General features: G+C 41.7%; 3 protein-coding genes across 6 annotated transcripts; 1 reads left to right on the forward strand and 2 right to left on the reverse strand.

Moving 5' to 3' along the window:
- Nucleotides 1-7788: 7788 nt before the first annotated feature.
- Nucleotides 7789-13613, reverse strand: LOC119014087 (transcription factor 7-like). 2 transcript variants are annotated; one of them, XM_037089007.1, is made up of 11 exons: nt 13587-13613; nt 11309-11397; nt 10888-11000; nt 10214-10415; nt 9907-9993; nt 9542-9609; nt 9223-9459; nt 8886-9024; nt 8556-8663; nt 8393-8432; nt 7789-8043 (listed from the first exon to the last, which is right to left on the reverse strand). In XM_037089007.1, exons 4-11 carry the CDS (start codon nt 10391-10393, stop codon nt 7892-7894), a joined length of 1011 nt encoding a protein of 336 aa, XP_036944902.1. In that variant the 5' UTR covers nt 10394-10415; nt 10888-11000; nt 11309-11397; nt 13587-13613; the 3' UTR covers nt 7789-7891. The 2 variants fall into 2 exon arrangements, with proteins under 2 accessions (XP_036944902.1, XP_036944901.1); XM_037089006.1 differs by lacking the exons at nt 11309-11397; nt 13587-13613 and having other exon boundaries at nt 10888-11127.
- fahd1 (fumarylacetoacetate hydrolase domain containing 1) lies at nt 11644-12768 on the reverse strand. Its single transcript, XM_037089016.1, has one exon. The coding sequence runs from the start codon at nt 12665-12667 to the stop codon at nt 12005-12007; it is 663 nt and encodes a 220-aa protein (XP_036944911.1). The 5' UTR covers nt 12668-12768; the 3' UTR covers nt 11644-12004.
- LOC119014088 (hydroxyacylglutathione hydrolase, mitochondrial-like) lies at nt 12838-17193 on the forward strand. 3 transcript variants are annotated; one of them, XM_037089009.1, is made up of 9 exons: nt 12838-13150; nt 13668-13843; nt 15108-15172; nt 15289-15406; nt 15492-15600; nt 15732-15835; nt 15985-16086; nt 16185-16264; nt 16366-17193. In XM_037089009.1, the coding sequence occupies exons 1-9, from the start codon at nt 13084-13086 to the stop codon at nt 16463-16465; spliced, it is 921 nt and encodes a 306-aa protein (XP_036944904.1). In that variant the 5' UTR covers nt 12838-13083; the 3' UTR covers nt 16466-17193. The 3 variants fall into 3 exon arrangements, with proteins under 3 accessions (XP_036944904.1, XP_036944903.1, XP_036944905.1); XM_037089008.1 differs by having other exon boundaries at nt 12840-13150; nt 13659-13843; XM_037089010.1 differs by lacking the exon at nt 12838-13150 and adding an exon at nt 13200-13409 and having other exon boundaries at nt 13659-13843.
- The last annotated feature ends 454 nt before the right edge of the window (nt 17194-17647 follow it).

Consider the following 17647-nt stretch of genomic DNA (forward strand, 5'->3'; position numbering starts at 1 on the left):
TGCAAACTCATACGCACACACACACACACACACACACACACACACACACACACACACACACACACACACACACACACCCAGTGCTTTGGCTCGCCACATACGTCTTGCCTTCTTTCATTCCTGTCAGTATTTCTGTCACATTCCCCTTCTGTTTTATATATCTGGCATTAGCTTTTAGTGGGCCTCGCTAAAATTTAAACGTGCTTGGCTCACTTCATCTGTGCCAACTTTTATTACTCTGTATTACCAGTCATAGTGATTGCTGCCTTTGGGCTGTGCCAACCCAGCAGCAGGCATTAAAGATAACTGATTCCCCATTCTGCCATCTGGGGAAGACGTTAGCATCGGCGCTCGCAGGACAAGCCCAGTCGTTAAGTCCCATTAAATCAGCAGGGGATTCTGTATAATCTACAGTTGTCACTAAACACTGGCGACGATGTGAGAAATTCAATTGAGGTGAAGGAAGGGAAGAGGCAGGAAAATATGGAGGAGTGATTGAGAACGCACTCAGATTTATTTTGGTGTTTGTGAAAAACGATCGACTGCATATTCAATCAACCGTAAGCAAACAAGCCTTGTGTTTTGACATATCGCTGCGCATGAGTTCATGGACAGCCGGCCTCTACATGTGGCCGCCGCAGGAATCTGCGTAAACCGCCAGCATTTAGTCATGTTTTACGACTCTGTCATCAATATTTTAGGTGCACGGCAATTCGCAAAATTCACGATCTGATTCGATTCAGTAGAATATAGGGTTTCACAGACATCCTCAGTACGGCTGTCCGAATGTCTTCTACATTTCCAGTGCAAATGTATTTGATTTTATTCAGCATCATGTTTGAGACTTCAGAATAGAGTGGGTTGTCCAAAATAATTTACAGTAATACATGTCAAAAAGACCAAAAAAACACAACCAAAAAGACAGAAAATGCTGTGTCATCCTCCTCGTTCATCAGATTTTTAACAAACTTCTTTGCTCTTCATACTACAGTGCATAACCTGTTGGTGTTGACTTTGCCCTTTTTAACTTTCAAGATGCACGAGAACCTTCATGAACCACTGAGGGGTAAGGAAAACACAGTAGGTGTCCTTTAAAAAATGAATGCTGTGGTGTGAGCTTCACAGTTTGGTTCAAAACCATTTAACAACCAAATGAATTGTCATAACAAATTTTTTACCAAGAAAATCATTTGATTTTTGCTTTTTAATGGTAATAATATAATAAATATTCACTGGCTTTGTAAGAGAGGGTCTGACTGGGGCTTTTTTTGGACATGGAAACAACATCACCATCTGACCCTCTGCCTCATAACCATGTTCAAGGTTTGGCGTTGAACTGTGACCATTTTTGTTGGCATGTTAGGCTTCATTGACCGAGTCAAAACTTGTTGCATCAATTCATTGCTGGTTTTGGTCTTCCTCTGGGGTTTATTGTCACTAATGGAGGAAAAGTATTCCCCCAAATAATCTTCAGCAGCCGCTGATCAAGCTGGATATATCATGACTAAAAGTAAAAGCCCTGAAGGATTTGTGTTTTTCACGTTGAGCCAAAGCCTGGATGAAAACCATTTAAAGAGAGATGTCAGACCGAATCCAGATGATGGAGAGACAATATATTATTCTTTGAGTTTGTTTGAAACATAGATATTCTGGATTAGAACTGCTGAAAACAACTAAAAGACAAAGACAATAAATTACATGTCTGTAAAGCTGCAAATCTTCCTCTTTCTCACGGGGACGGTAATTTGTTTAGCTCCGGCTGGCATTCAGCCTCCGAGGATTTGAACCCGCAAGTTAATGCATGCCATCAATTCCTCCCATAGTGGATTTTGTTTGCATGAGTGAAAAACACCCCGACGTGGATTGAGTTACGGTCCGAAGTGGCGGTTTGAGATCAGGCCTGATGAGGGATGCATATTATTTAAGAATAACGGACACATGGCAGACTAATCAGAAACACTCCGAGGGAGGGATGAACCGCTCGGAAGGTCTGCGCTGAAGGAAGAGTGAGCTGATTCCTACGCAACAGATAAAAAGCGGGATTAAGTGTGTAAATGTGGTTTCCCTCCGAGGAGCCACAAATGAAGACGGTTCATACTGAGGACTCCGCACATTTTCCACCCTGTACCGCAGTCTCCACCGATTCAGGGGAAGAAATGCTCGGGGATTTTCTCTCCACTCTGTGGTCGAGGCCTCACAGCATCTTGTTAAACTGTGACTCCAGCTTTAATTGATGAGGGAGTAATTTGGGCTGGAGGGATTTTCAGATGGTCAGGTTAGCCCGACGCAAATTGGGGGAACTTTTTTTTTAGGGATACGGGATTAGGAACTTTACAATAGGATTTTATAACATTGTTTTTCTGGACACGTTTCCACGCATGCTTCTGTTGCCATTTCAGCTTACAAAAATACCAGCGCCGGCCCGCTGAACCGGGCCTTGATTGGAAAAGTTAAGTTTATAGAGAGGCTGCACTTGGTTGATGAGGTACTAACTGAGACAGCGCTGCCAAATGGATGGAAAACATTTCCCACTGAGAAATAAAACTGCATTCTTTAAAATAAAGTGAAATTTAAAAAAAAAAGAAGAAAAAAAAACTACCACTGGAACCATCCTAATCTTTTGGAGATTTACACACATCTGTACGGCTGAGACGTGCTTAAATCAAACGCTGCCTTCAGTTGTTAAACCTACGGTGCGCTCCATGGTACACTGCCCACTTCGCCGTCCACCTGCGTCTTCAAACAGGACGCTAACGCACTACGTACAGTCAATCTCTCTGAATGAAAGAGGCTCGCACCTGGCCTTCACGCACGGCTTCATTTCATTTGCCAAGGAGCCCATTCATTATTCCAGCAGAATGAATTACAGCCCTTAAATTTGGCCCATTAAAAATCGCAAATTGGTTCTTGATTTGCTCCGTGGTGTTATTAATCCCCAACCGCCCACTTGTTCGTTCAGTATGAGGCCGGTTAATTGAAAACTCTGAAACAGAATGTATTCACGCGGCAGCCATTTTCCTCTGACTCAATGTGGGAAGCTCAAATGCTGGAGCACTGTTAATGCTGCTGTGCTTTGGGTTTCAAGCCGTCTATATGTGGGGATCTGACAAATTGTTATCTTTGACCAGTGTCATGATTGATCAGTAAATGAAAAGATGAAGGATAGTGAAAATATAGAGTGACATCAGCCAGATTAGAGATAAAACTACACTTTTGATAAATCGTTTGCTAAACATTCAACCACCTTCTACCTCACGTTAAAGTTTGATAACATCCAGTCCATATGCCCCCCTGGTTTAAATAAATGTGTCCAACTTCTGTGTTGATACTTCAGATTTCATCTACATCGCTGCTATAAAAATCATAGCAGTAATGTCAGCGCTTGAATGCTAATGTTAGCTGATACCTAACGGAGGCAAATGTGTTATCATGTTACGCCACTGAAATCATCATTTACCTTGAAATATGGCCCATAATGACTTTCTCATTTCAGTTGCTGATCAATCAGGAAGCTCTGAGATGATTTTTCAGATTCTCTGGGATTGTACGACTTCCAACCTGGAATCCAGCAGCACAACATCGTGCCATCATATGAAACCTCTAGAGCGTGATGTAGGAAGAAAATGGCCGCCGTGTGACCGTGGGCTTTTGTTTAGCGTGCAGAACTGATCGAATCTCATCAATGATTTTCGGAAAAAGGGGAAGATGTGATAAGGTGTACTTCACTATAAAAACAAGACTTTACGTCCAAGTACGTAACGTTGAACACATGTACAGTACAGACACACGCTGTAGACCTTCTGCCTGTCCAAAAAAACCGGAATGAAAATCAACTCCCGGGCTGTGTGAGTGTGTGTCTTTCTGATGAGACATGTCATATGCGTCCTGCCTGACTCAGTCCTTCCAGTGCTTGTGTGTGTGTGTGTGTGTGTGTGTGTGTGTGTGTGTGTTGGTGGTTATTTTTTTCTAAGAATGGCCACACCAAAGCACTGTCTGGTGACATACAGTGCAGCACGCAATGCCAGTTAGCACGAATGGTCATTTTCTGAACGCACGTTGCCAAGTTGTAAAACATTTTCACATGTTGGACCTTGCAATAAATTTCATGTCAAGGGCTGGTACTGCACCGAGCTCCAAAAAGAAAAGTCGACGCAAAATCCTCTCACAGTTTCAGACGCCTTTCCGTCATCCAGGGAAGGTATGTCGTAGCATTTGTGCATTTTTATAATCAAATAGAAGTCTGTTCTTTGTCTGTTTCTTTGTGACATGCTGCTTCATAAAAAGGCTCTACAGTTTGAAAAAAAAGCTAGACAAATGATCTCCTCCTCAGGATCCATATGAACCCTTGATACATGCAGAAGCCCGTATCCATGCTCAAGTCGTCTTCCATGTGAACCTGAGAGTTCTGACCCGGCAACCTCCAGCAAGATAGATGCCTGTTCACTAAACTTACCGATGAACTGACAGCAACCAACAGATGTCTGAACATGTCTGTGGTGACGTGTCATACGTATATGCCGTGTTACAGTAGCTGTAAAACAAGATTCATATTCAGCCATACCCAGCCCTGTATCCTGTCTCGTCTGTGCACAGTCCCGTCTCTGCTTTCACACGAAAGCTTTGCATCGTGTCAATCAAAAAGATGCCGTGGGCGGCGATCGTCTCAAATCCCCAGCTCTTAATCCAAAACAATAAAAACCCTTGATGAATACATTTATGTCACGGGTAATAAGTGTGTCAGTAATGAAGCCGAAAAAATAACAGATTAATAAGGAAATTTAGTTAAGTAAATACTGACAGCCGCAAATTGCAGTCCCACGGTGTCGTGAGGGAAAAGTCAGTGGATCACCAGGGTAAGCAGAATCATCATGTGGGGACCATGAATTTAATCTAATCCATTAGGGGTCTGCAGTACGGCCTTGAAATAAAACTGATAACTTTCTTATGTAGCCAAATCATTTTGGTTTAAATTAGACTTACATAGGGCTTGTAGAAAGGTGCACAATACAATAAATACAATTCTATTTTCCTTTAAAACATTATTATGATTATGAGTAAATAATTTAAAAAATGTTGTCAGGTCCAAAGTGACTGTTTCATTTATCTCTCTGTAATTCTGACAGTTGGATCCAGCTTATAACTAGGTTTATGATCCAGTAGAATAACGCCATTTTGGTATAAGGTGGTGTCAATGTTTCATTAGAATCAAAAGTCTTGGTCGTCCAGTTTGTGGAAAAAAGACCTAAAAATGACTGATTTCTATGTTACGTCCCCAGCATGCTGTGCGGCCCTAACGTTAGCTAGCTACCATTAGCGGCACTCACGTTAGCAAGTCAGCATTAGCAATGTACATGTGAGCCAGCTGGCATGGATAATGTTTATGTTTGCAAGCTTTACTTTCTTTGCTAGCGTTAGCAATGTTAGCTGCAACAAAGTGGCAACCACTCGAGGGCTGACATATCAATATTACAGAGTTAGCTATTGGTGTGGAAAAGAGATGTCTGCTTGCTCTAATTGTGTCTACTGTTCTTGGAAAAAATAAGCGTGTTTCCAAAACCAGAAGGCAAAGCAGACACTCCAAATAAAAGAAAATGTGTCAGATGAGGGTGGAAGTATGAAATCAATGCAACATGTTTTTTTTTCATCATTATTTTCTTCATGGACTTCTGCATGTTGTACATTTCTATTTGTCATCTCATCCCCCTTTACTTCATTGCTTCATTATTTTCTGTATGTTTCACCTGTTGTTTCACCTGTGATTGCCTCTGATTGGCCATTGCTACTATTACGGTGATGTACCCCATATCCTGTTTTGTGTGGTTTGGAGTCCCGATGAAGAATGGTGATTGAACCATGTTGGCTTTTTTGATGATTTAGTGACTTTTGATACCTTTATGAAATACCAACACATTTGAAATGTGATAAATTATCACCAGTAATGTGGATACAAGACTTGGCGGGAAAGGCAACTAATAGAAGAAGAACAGTCTGGTGAGCTGAGAACATTACATCACTTCAAGACCACGATAACAAATGTATCGATATATTTTTGAGCCCTACAGTTAATCCAATATTTTTAAAGATATTTCAGTCTTGGCTGTAGTGGTGGACCAACCGACAAAGACGCTAAAAAGGCCTCTTTATGCTCAGCATTATATGGTATTTGTTAACAAGACAATTCTCTGAAATCTCTACCGTTTCGCTCAGTTACCACTTGGCTTGAATTCATACAATAGGTGACATCACTGTTAGTGTGCGTTGGATCGGAGGGCTGTGGTCTCCACGTAATCCCCCCCTCCCCGAACAGCGTCAGATACACCCTCTCCGACTCTCACTCGATGACAACACTCTGCTTCATGTGGTGAATGCTAAACCAGAGCTGAGCCCGAGCTTTGAAGCCATTGTTAAACCCTGCGAGGGTGTAATACCTTCAGTCACACGGGGACAATGAATAGTGTGATTCATATCTCATAAAAGACGACACCTGTGTGCGCATGCAGTTCTGTGCACCGCTGTTCTAACTGAGGAGGGGGAAAAACAGGCCCCCCGACTACGTTTCCCAGATCCCAAATCTAATTGAATCTGTCATAACTGCTCTAATGATGGACGTGCATAACCACGGAGTCCCCCGAGGACCCGGGCTCGGGTCCTGTGAGTCTCGGAGATAACATGCCCCACAGGTGTGTGGAGATGATGTACGCAGACTCAGGTTACAGCAGCCCGGCCTGGGACAGGTTGATGGAGGCTCTGATTGATCCTGAAAACAGAGAAGCCTGTGGGAGAATTGTAATTGAACCTGGAACAGATGTTAAACAGTCCAGGAAGAATGTGGTTGAGATGAAGGTACACAGCCTCAAAGTCCAAATTGCGCTTCATGAGAAGAAATACCGCAGTTTTATTAACCGGCATCGGCAAGAGGAGCGTTTTGGATTTTTTTTTTGCTGCATTCGAATGTTAATTAACCAGATGACACGCAGGGCAGCAGGGTTCACCGTGCAGTTAAGAAAAATGTATGCATGTGGTGGTTTTCGCAGCAGAAAACGTGGTCCATCAAATGCTCTGAAGAAAACACGTCTCCGCTAATCCAACAAGCAGTGAAATGTTCTGGATATAAGAGTAACCACAGGTAGCCTCGTGCCAAACCCTCAAGTCCTCTAAACTCCCTCACTAACATGAATATTTTCTCAACTTGAACTCATCTGGGATAAACCCTACTTCACATTGCAGCCTCTGAGGGGAACGCCACATTAAATTATACTCAGCTGCTTCACCGTGACGGTGGGAAATATCCTCTGATGTGAGTCATCTATTATCATAAAGTACAGCAGCTCGCAGAAAGACACTGTTACTTACCAAAAAGTTCAAAATATTAAATAGTTGTTGCTACACTATTGTTACAATCATGATCACTTTTTTTTTTTTTACTTGTATGCCATGATCATTATGATATTTTGGATATGACTCAAGCTGTTATGCTAAATGATTTAGTCTATGAGGCATTTAATGTCAGTTTTAATCTATATTCAAGTATGACTATTGCTTTTGTAAAATGTATGAGCTGCAGCGATGGACAGTACTACTAGTATTTTTGGGTAGTTTTACTATGTTTATTTCGATTTAAGGCCATTTCAAACATCTGCTCCTCTCTATTACATTTCCGTGTGCATTTACCCAGTATTTTATCTAGCTATTCATGAAATTGACTTTTGATTAAAAAAAAACATGGTAAAACAGCAACAATAATGATGACAGTAATTCTAATAATTCAACAGAGTAAAAATGTTCCCATTCATTATGTCAATATGCTGCTGTTTATTTACAATGCGTTGTATTTACGTGACTGTATACATCCTACACCTGTAGACAATGACACACGCCACACGCAGGCAAGTCACTCAAGTCTGTCTGTGTGCCAACATGGCACTTTGTCACATCTGTCAGCACCATGACTGACTTCATGGGACACGGCTCCACAGCTGCCTGAGAGATGGATGCCACTTGTGATGCGTGCTGCTTCATAGATGCTGCCTTTTCTGCAGAAATCTGCGTTGGACAACATTTAAATACTAATAATGAACATGTTAATTAGAGAGAGTCAAAACTTTTGAAGAGATACACAGTTCAGTCTTAAGTTCAAGAGGCACTATATAGTTTGGGAGATGCAGTTCAAACTCAAAATGTTAGTATTTATAATTAATATTTCTTTTTTTTTTCATTTCTCACATCTGAGTGAGAAGGTTTCTCCTCCACCCTTCCCTGTGTTCATGTAATTGCCCAATGGCGCGCCAAATTGTTTAACTGCTTGAACTAAATACCTTAAAATATACATTTTCTTGTTTGTCATTTAACAATTTCATCCAGGTCTCGTCACATTTCACACGAACATCCTTACCTTTGGGGAGCCGTCTTTGGTCCCTCTTCCTCTTCTTGCCCTACACAAAAACAAACACAGTCTTTACACTTTCCATCTGACGTCAGCCAATAAAAGCTCTTTGCAGTGACTTTTGCCCAGTGGTGCATGTGGTGATGTACATGTGTGAGCGGCATGTACTCACATAGTTTTCACTGACTGACCAGCCTGGGTGTCTCTGGGCGTGGAGCTGTTTCTCTAATTGGGCCTGTTGTTTGTATATGACCTGCTCCTCCTCTGATAGTGAATTCCACTGATGACACACGGACAACACACTGTTTGTTAGCGCACACACACACACACACACACACACACACACACACACACACACACACACACACACACACACACACACTACAGACACTATTACGCACACAGGTCCTCATTAAAAGGGTCGATTGTTGTAAAGATGTAAGAGTTAGTGTCTACTTGTCCAGGCATTGATCAAGTTTGTAACGCTGACTGTTACTCTTACTCTCTGTCCCAGGACTGTATTCACAATCCCATTTCCCATCCTCCTGATTTTCTCCTCCACATGAGGCCTCTGCTCTCTCATGAATATCATGAAGGAGTTTGGTGGCCTTTTTACATATGGATGGTCGTCCTCCTGCCGGCTAAGGCACAAATACAGGGCAAGAGCTCAAGTAAACGCTGTGGAAACGTTACGATGCGCAGAAAAATACAAGACATACTGATGTACGACAGGAATCAAACAACAGCTGGTGGATATAAAACATTAAAAGGACTGATCGTGGGGAAAGTCACACAAAAAGATATGCACATTTGACCAAAAGCGTCCACAGCAAACTTACCCTGGGTTGGAGCTGCTCAGCTGAGGAGGAGCGGCGTCATGAGGAGGAGCAGGGAGACGAGGAGGAGAAGGGACACGAGGAGGAGCAGGGAGACAAGGAGGAGCAGGGAGACAAGGAGGACCAAGGAGACGAGGAGGAGAAGGGACACAAGGAGGAGCAGGGAGACAAGGAGGACCAAGGAGACGAGGAGGAGAAGGGACACGAGGAGGAGGGACAGCGTGCAGCGACTTTCCAATCCTATCAACATAACAAGTCATACATGTATATGATTAAACAGGAAGAGGGTGTGTGTTTTTGCTCTCACGTGTGTGTTACTTACAGCACTCTAGTGCAGTGCAGGTTTTGGTCCGCGTCCACAGGGAGCCTCACCAGAGGTACACTGTTATACTGGGGACACACACAGAACAGGTGGTCATATGAGCTGCGATGGTGTCACGTGTCCACTAGGCGCCAGGATTTCCCCCTCACAATTACCTGAAACAACTCGCTGCCATCAAATCATTCTTAAATGTGCCATTTTTCAAAAGGACCTTTGAACTGGAGCTGCAGGACAAAGTCAGGTTTTACATGTGTTGGATCAGCAAGGATGTGACTGATATCCTTCTCCTACGGCACTCGACCTGCCGTCTGCTGCAATCAAACAGTGGAGATGTGCAGAGTGTGTGTGGTGAATCAGAGTCTTACTGTGTGTGGAGCAACAGGCTGACTGGCGCCTGCCGCTGCGGGTATCGACCACAGGACGTCCTTCACGAACCCGTTATACGGCAGGCACTGTGGAGGAGGGGGGACAGTTAATGAAGCCACGGCACTCTACTTCCATACATGAAACAAACACTCAGTGCTCTGACACTTTACAGGTGTCGTGCATCATCACATTCAGGAGAACAAAGTGATCTTATCATTTAAATGAACATTCTCTCTTTCTGCCACAAAGAAACTGCTCTGCTCTTCATGATATCTCTGCCTAACTAACCCATACTTGGTATCTTACCTGTATCAGGCCATGATCGCCTCGCTGACAACAACCATATTCTCTGACCTGAATGTGAACACTCTTAGTCTGGACATTCACTTTAGGCCAAGCAGAGACAGGAGGAGGAGGAGGAGGACGGGCGGGGATGGGTCCCTGGCCGTTAGCGCCTGGGTAACCGTCCAGGTGACCCGGCTGCATCGTGTCCACTTGACTTGAGACCCTTTTTTCAGGAACACCATACGTTATATTCACTTAGGGGATATATTGTGCTCCACTACATATATACGAAGAAGATATGGACAAAATGTAAGATCGGTTAAGAAAGACGTGATGATTTGTTTCAGATATAAACAAACAAAACACATGGTTGATCTAATTGGCTTCACATGGACCCAATACAATACACAAAATAGTGCTTATGTGTTAATGGATCAATTATAAAACTAACTCAAACTAAAATAAATGTTGAATCTATTTGTAGCCTATTCTCACACTGAGGCATTAGTAGACTATTATATTTGCACTAGTGCCTGAGTGGGAAATGAGCGTACAGTATTGAAACATTGTGAATACTGTGCAGACACAAACTACCAAGCTTTAAATTCAACAGTCAGCAGAAAGTCAATCATATCCAGCCGTCCTCAACTTGTGCAGGTGACACTGTCTCAAAAACTGTCTGATGAACTACTCACTCAGAAGTTTTTTTCTGATGGATACGTTCTCTCCCTGTTCTTCAAACTCCTTGTGGTGAATAGGTTTTCTCTACGTCGCTCTGAAAAGACGTCTGTAGTTCGCCGGGTGAAGCCTGCAGGTGGAAGGAGCCTAGTCAAACTCTAGTCCTGTAGATTTCACACGTCTCCATGACGACCACAAAAGTACATCTTCTAGCTCCATTCAAATGTATCCAGAGACTGTTTATGTTTCAAATATGAGCACAACATTTTAAAACCAAACATGCATTTCCCCCCCCCAAAAAAATAAAAAAATAAAAAATCTGCATTTATTCAAATGAAATAAAATGCTGTTGCCATGACACATCAATGAAAACAAGCTGATGAACACATCTTGAAAAATGCATCATTTGAAATGTAAAATGCAGCATGGAGAACTCACTCAGACCTGCTCTCATGGCACAGATTTAGGTGATGAATTTTGTGTTGTGCTGCAGATCAGAGCTGGTTCCCACTTTGAAACTGTTAAAACTGAACATAAAAATTAAATTTACATGAATCTAAAGACACACTCTGGTCACACACACACACACACACAAGAAAAAACTCAGGCCATACAGGCAGTCTTACCATGGATTAAATCACTGCATTCATAAAATAAATCCCAGAAATTCCTTCAGACGTCATCATGAACAAATATAAAACAGAGTGCCATTAGTTCATGACACTGTTGCCATATTACTGAATGCTAACTAAAGAGACAGTCACAAGATAAGATAGACATTTTAAACACACGCTCTTTATTGTTAAGAAAAATTTATTGCAGCTTTTTTTCTCTTCCATTTGTAACACAACACTCAACATATTTTGCAGCTAATACGGCACACTGACTTTTTGGGCTATTTATCCTGAGAGATTCATCCTCTGAAAATGGAAAATAAAATCAAAAATGTATATTACATAATTACACAATATTATTTATGTGCTTTGTAAAATTATTCCCTAGTAGGGCAGGATAGAAATCATCAGGAATATGTTCTTGAAAGGCACAGCACTGCCACCTGCTGGTCCCCACTGATATTACAAAGGTATTTAAAGAATTACAGTCTGAGTATTTGTTTCTCGTCTTGCATTCGTACTACGGGTCTTGTCTGTGTACTCTGAAGTTCATGGTGACAACGTCCTCGATCCCGGCCTGCAGCTCGTCGTGCTCCTGCACGGGGGACACTCCTTTCGGGGTCCCGGTGAGGATGAGGTCCCCTTCCTCCAGGGTGATGAACTCGCTGATGTAGCTGATGAGGTAGGGGATGGAGAAGATCATCTGCGAGGTGCAGCCGCTCTGCTTCAGCTGGTCGTTCACCTTCAGCCACAGCTTCACGCTGCCCGGGTCGGGGATGCGCTCCTTGGGGATGAACTCGCTGACGGGGCAGGAGGTGTTGAAGGCTTTGGCCAGGGTCCAGGGCAGACCTTTGGACTTGCACTCGTCCTGGATGTCCCGGGCGGTCATGTCCAAGCACAGAGCGTAGCCCGCAACATGCTCCATGGCGTCGGACTGAGGGATGGCCGTGCCCCCTTTTCCGATGACCACCCCTAACTCCACCTCATGGTGCAGGTTGCTGGAGTACAGCGGCACCAGGATGGGTGACCCCTCTCGCACGTATGCTGAAGGGGGCTTCAGGAACAGGACCGGCTCCGTCGGAATCGCGTTTTTCAGCTCTTTGGCGTGGTCCGCGTAGTTCCTCCCGACGCAGATGATCTTCCTCCCCCATTCCCAAAAGCGGGAGATATTTCGAGCGCTCATCGTGGAGGCAGGTGGAGGTGTGAGCCGCTCTGAGGCAGTCAGCACCAGCCGGTGGACTAAACTTTGACCGACACTCCAGTTCCTGACGCGAGATCATTGACCTACGGCAAGCCCGAAGGGACATACACAAAAGTCAAAATATCAAAACAAAGCTATTATATCGCTGTATTTGACCTGTTTTACAGGCCAGATAGGGAAAATGATGCCCCTACATATTCACTGAATTATCTTTATCAATTCGGCGTTGAAAGTTGCGCAGACAATCATTTAATTCACGTGTTTGACTGATTATTCGCGATCCACTCCCCTTGACTTGATTGGTGGAGCCTGGCGGGTTAAAGTTGAAGCGGAACTGAATTATCAAACCAAACTTTTCTGGTTTCTACGAATGTGATAAGGATATAGCTGCTGTTGTTATGTTATTCAAGTCACTCGTAGGGAGTGCCTGCACTCTGCTTGGAGCGGCAACCGCCTTCAAATTCGGTACGTCCATACCGTGTTTTGTTTTTTTCAGCTAGCATGCGAGTATCCTAGCTAGCGTGTTAGCTCGTGTACGTCCATTTTTAACTAGTTACAGATGGTCACAGTTTGATTTTGTGTCTTGCGATGGGTCGGGCGAGGACAGCTGGTCTGTCTGAGCAAACACATCTCCACCTTCACTCGGAGTGTCCTCCATGACAGTCGAGTTCGAGTAACGGTGTGGCAGCAAGCTAGGTGAAAGACACGAAGTGCACTTTTAAAGGTAGCATCGAAGCTAACGTTGTTTACTTTTGGTGGTGTCGTATCAGCTTGCAGGTTGTTTACTTATCCAGCCCATGGCTAGCTACTGTACAATGAAAATCATTTCCTGGTGTGCGTGGCCACGTAAAGTAGACTAGAAATAATTACTTTTTAAATAAAAGGGGTGTTTTATAATTACCTATTTATGATTAACAGAAAGTGTCTTCATGCCAGTATGTGTCAAATATTGACTTGCGTTCCTCTCGTGAAGCACCTGTAGAAGTCAAGGCTCAGACAGCCGCCCTCCTTCACAGCGCAGTGAGGAAATCATCTCTGGTGGAACAAGCAAACATGAAGATCGAACTTGTCCCAGCTCTCAGTGACAACTACATGTACCTCCTGATCGATGTGGACTCCAAAGAAGCAGCTATTGTTGACCCTGCGGAGCCAGTCAAGGTCTGTGCGTTGCATTGTCATATGTGATGTGGCACTCAGTGATGGAAAGTAACTAAGTACATTTACTCAAGTGTATTTGAGACACTTTTGCACGAGTATTTCCATTCTATGTTACCCTTTACTTTAGTCTACTAAATGTATGTATTGCTCAACTTACTCTATAATGTGTATTTAACGTTAATGACCAGTAGTTACGTTACAGATTATTATTTTACATGCATAACTTGATCAGTTTATAGGAATTGGTGCATTAGGGATAGGCACTTTTGATAAAATTCTCACTTATGGTCAATGTATATATATATTTTTTTACTATAATTGGGGCTGCAACCAACAATTATTTCCATTGTCGATTAATCGTTGGTCTATAAAATCTGTGAAAGCTGCAATTTCCCAAGCATCACAGTTTCCCAGATCCCAAAGTGATGTCTTCGAGTCGTCTTCTTTTGTCCCACCAACAGTCCAAAACTCAAAGACTCTTCATCTACTGTCGTAAACGACAAAGAGGAGCAGCGAATACTCTCGTGTAAGAAGCTGGCTCCAGCAAATGTTTGACATGTTTGCATGAAAAATGACTGAAACCATTAATAGATTATTTTTAAAAAATGGTTTGCAATTGACTAGTTGTTGCAGCTCTAACAATAACAATAAATGTAATTCCTGGAATATCCATTGACAAACTGAATTGTCAGGAAAAGAAATGTTATCACAGTATGAATAAATAGTGAGAAATTGTCTCTCAGTATGAATTGTCCCACACTTCGATGTATTATTAAAGATTAATCTAACCAATATTATACAAAACAATTAATATTAGCTTCACCTTGACCAGAAGTTGTATAAAATGTAGTATAAACAACTGTATGACTCTTCTGCCCAAGAATTACTTTTATTTTATTTATTTATTTTTTTTTATTGTATTTTTCTGATGATGAAAATGCAGGATTGCAAACATTTTTTGTATTACTGCTACTAAAATTATGCGAAGGATTTCAGCGCTTCTTTCCACCACTGGATATATGTTATCCTACATTGTGTTATGTCATATCTGTATTTCAGTTTCAGGCTACAACTAATGACTAATGAATTTTGTAGTAAGTCTGTAATGCACAGATATTACAGATATTTGATTTGTAATCCTTGAAAACAAAAAAAAGACACACAAAGTCATCACGTACAGTGAACTAGAATCAACAAATACTCATTTTTTTCTTGCTTAATGACTTAACAATTATTTATTCGACCCTTTTTGTGCTGTCGACAGGTTCTGGAAGCCGTCAGAAAGCATGGTGTAAGACTCACAACAGTTCTGACCACTCATCACCACTGGTAAGCTAACAAACAAAAAGTAATCAGTCAGAAAAGAAAGATACCATTATATGTGTATGTACCTGTTCGCTGAATCGAAGAGTGGCAACAATACATTAATCATTCTCTCTCTTAAGGGATCATGCTGGTGGAAATGAGAAGATGTTAAGGCTAATGCCGGGACTGAAAGTCTATGGAGGAGACGACAGAGTTGATTGTATTACAAAGAAAGTTTCACATTCCAGCACCTTCAAAGTGAGATCATCGTGCTTTGTGTTCTAAAATCAAAGTACAGCCCACAAATGTCTCGTGTTTGCTCACTTGTGTCACTCTTTTACAGCTCGGATCACTGAATGTCAAATGTCTCTTTACTCCGTGCCACACGACTGGTCACATCTGCTACTTTGTGACAAAAGAAAACAGCACTGAGCCGCCAGCTGTTTTCACAGGTAATCGCATCAAATTCGGGAGATAATGAAGTCTCTGACTAAACACTTAAATCTGTCAAGCTTGATCAGTACCGATGAGCCTCTCATGTGTGATCTTTAATGACCTATGAACGGTTCTCTTTGTCATGAAGGGGACACGCTGTTTGTTGCCGGTTGTGGTAAATTCTTCGAGGGAACCGCAGAACAGATGTACAAAGCACTGATCGAAATTCTGGGACGCCTTCCCCCTGAAACAGTAAATATGTGTACTCCATTTATAACATATTAACAGAAACTTAACACTGAAGATGTGACTCATTCCTGAAGACATTTACAGAAGATTTAAGACTAAATCTAATTGCGATGAGGGGAAAAGAACATGACCCTGTTGTGTTTGTCTTCAAGCGTGTTTACTGCGGTCATGAGTACACCGTCAGCAATCTGAAGTTTGCGCGTCATGTGGAACCGGACAATGAAGTCATTCAGAAGAAGCTCGCATGGGCAAAGGTATGTTTGATTGACGTGTCACATCCAGTCAAGTGATTAACTGTGGAAAAAAACAAACAAGGAAAAAACTCTGTGTCTGGGTGTTTGTATTTCTGTAGGAGAAATGCAGCAAAGGGGAACCGACCATCCCGTCCACGTTGGCAGATGAATTCACATATAACCCCTTTATGAGAGTAAAGTATGTCAAGCTCTGTTTATTACAATTTCATATTCAGAAGATTGTTTAGAGCCAATTACTGTTAGCACTGCTCATACTTTTTTTTTTCATGTTTATTTTAGAGAGAAGTCCGTGCAAGACCATGTAAAGGAGTCCGACCCGATTGAAACCATGAGGAGTCTCCGGAAAGCAAAAGATGGCTTCCGGGTGCCCAAGGAGTGAAGTCCAGTGCACTCATGTCAACTGCTTAGAAGACTGCAAGCTATCAATAGCATACTACAGAAGTAATCAGCAAATCATCTTTGAAGTCGCTTGAAATGCCAGTTAATCTACTACATTCATATTCATTCACATTCAGTCCAGTCACACATTGAGATTCAGCTCTAATTTGGCCATACACGTATCCGTCATTATTTTAGTTGTATAGGGTTTGTTTGGATGACGTTTGCCTGATATTTTTAAGGAATATATGGCCATTATTTCAATGCGTTAAATGAAAAAATGAGTTTGTTAATCTGTACATGGAGTTTTAGAGTCTATTTAGTTTTAAAGTTGTAATATATTCATGTACAAACTACTATTTCACAAAGGGTCCGAATTCTAACAATACAGGGAACTGTTTGAATAAGAAATGTTGGAAAATGCGTAAAGATTCTGTGAATTGATAAAGTAATTTCTGTAAAGATTCGTATCAATGGAATGTTTCTTCGTGACTTTTTTTTCATATTTGCTCGTTTGCTTTTTTCTCATGTAAAATTCAGCACAATTGATTTTTACTGCGTCCTTTATTTAAACGCACTATGTGAGCAAAGCATTGTGTACTTATTTATGTGTCCGCACTAGATATTAGATATCCTGAATGCTCTTTTGCATGTAAAGCACAAGTTTACAAAGAATGTTGCATGTTGTTCTTTGGAAGAAGAAATAAAACTTGCATCTTAACGTCAGTAGACATAAATACCTTGCTTTCAAAATGTTCTTCAGATATCAAAAGTAAACATTACACATTATGCAAAATGCTCCCAGTGAAAGTTTTTTTGTATAACTTGTGTGATATTATAGGATTATTATAATTGCTTTAACATAGCATTTTAGCATAGCTGGTTGAGGTGGAACTAATTTGAAAGGCCTTGAAAGACTTTAAAAGCCTCACAGTTTCTGTGTTGTAATAATCATTGTCTGAAAATGAACCAACAACCACTGACATCAAAAATTTACTCAAAAAGTGATTTTTTTTCTGACATGTAGTGCAGTAGATGTTTATAGAAAAGAGCAAATAAGGTACCTCCAAACTGTTTTTCTTCAAGTAAACATTACATTACTAAATAATTATATTTACATCCCGATGTCATGTATTTCAATTTAAAATACTTGATTCTTAACCAATAATAGAATAGGAATAAG

This window comes from Acanthopagrus latus, chromosome 23 (genome assembly GCF_904848185.1).
Source record: "Acanthopagrus latus isolate v.2019 chromosome 23, fAcaLat1.1, whole genome shotgun sequence".
Lineage (NCBI taxonomy): Eukaryota > Metazoa > Chordata > Actinopteri > Spariformes > Sparidae > Acanthopagrus > Acanthopagrus latus.

Coding starts and splice junctions, on each gene's coding strand:
- LOC119014087 (XM_037089007.1), bottom strand. CDS start 10,393: ATGCAGCCGGGTCACCTGGACGGTTACCCAGGCGCTAACGGCCAGGGA. Junction 9,994..10,213: donor GCGATCATGGCCTGATACAG/GTAAGATACCAA, acceptor CCTCCTCCACAG/TGCCTGCCGTATAACGGGTT. Junction 8,433..8,555: donor GGTCAGTCAGTGAAAACTAT/GTGAGTACATGC, acceptor GTTTTTGTGTAG/GGCAAGAAGAGGAAGAGGGA.
- fahd1 (XM_037089016.1), bottom strand. CDS start 12,667: ATGAGCGCTCGAAATATCTCCCGCTTTTGGGAATGGGGGAGGAAGATC.
- LOC119014088 (XM_037089008.1), top strand. CDS start 13,084: ATGTTATTCAAGTCACTCGTAGGGAGTGCCTGCACTCTGCTTGGAGCG. Junction 15,601..15,731: donor GCCGCCAGCTGTTTTCACAG/GTAATCGCATCA, acceptor TTTGTCATGAAG/GGGACACGCTGTTTGTTGCC. Junction 16,087..16,184: donor AGAAGCTCGCATGGGCAAAG/GTATGTTTGATT, acceptor GTATTTCTGTAG/GAGAAATGCAGCAAAGGGGA.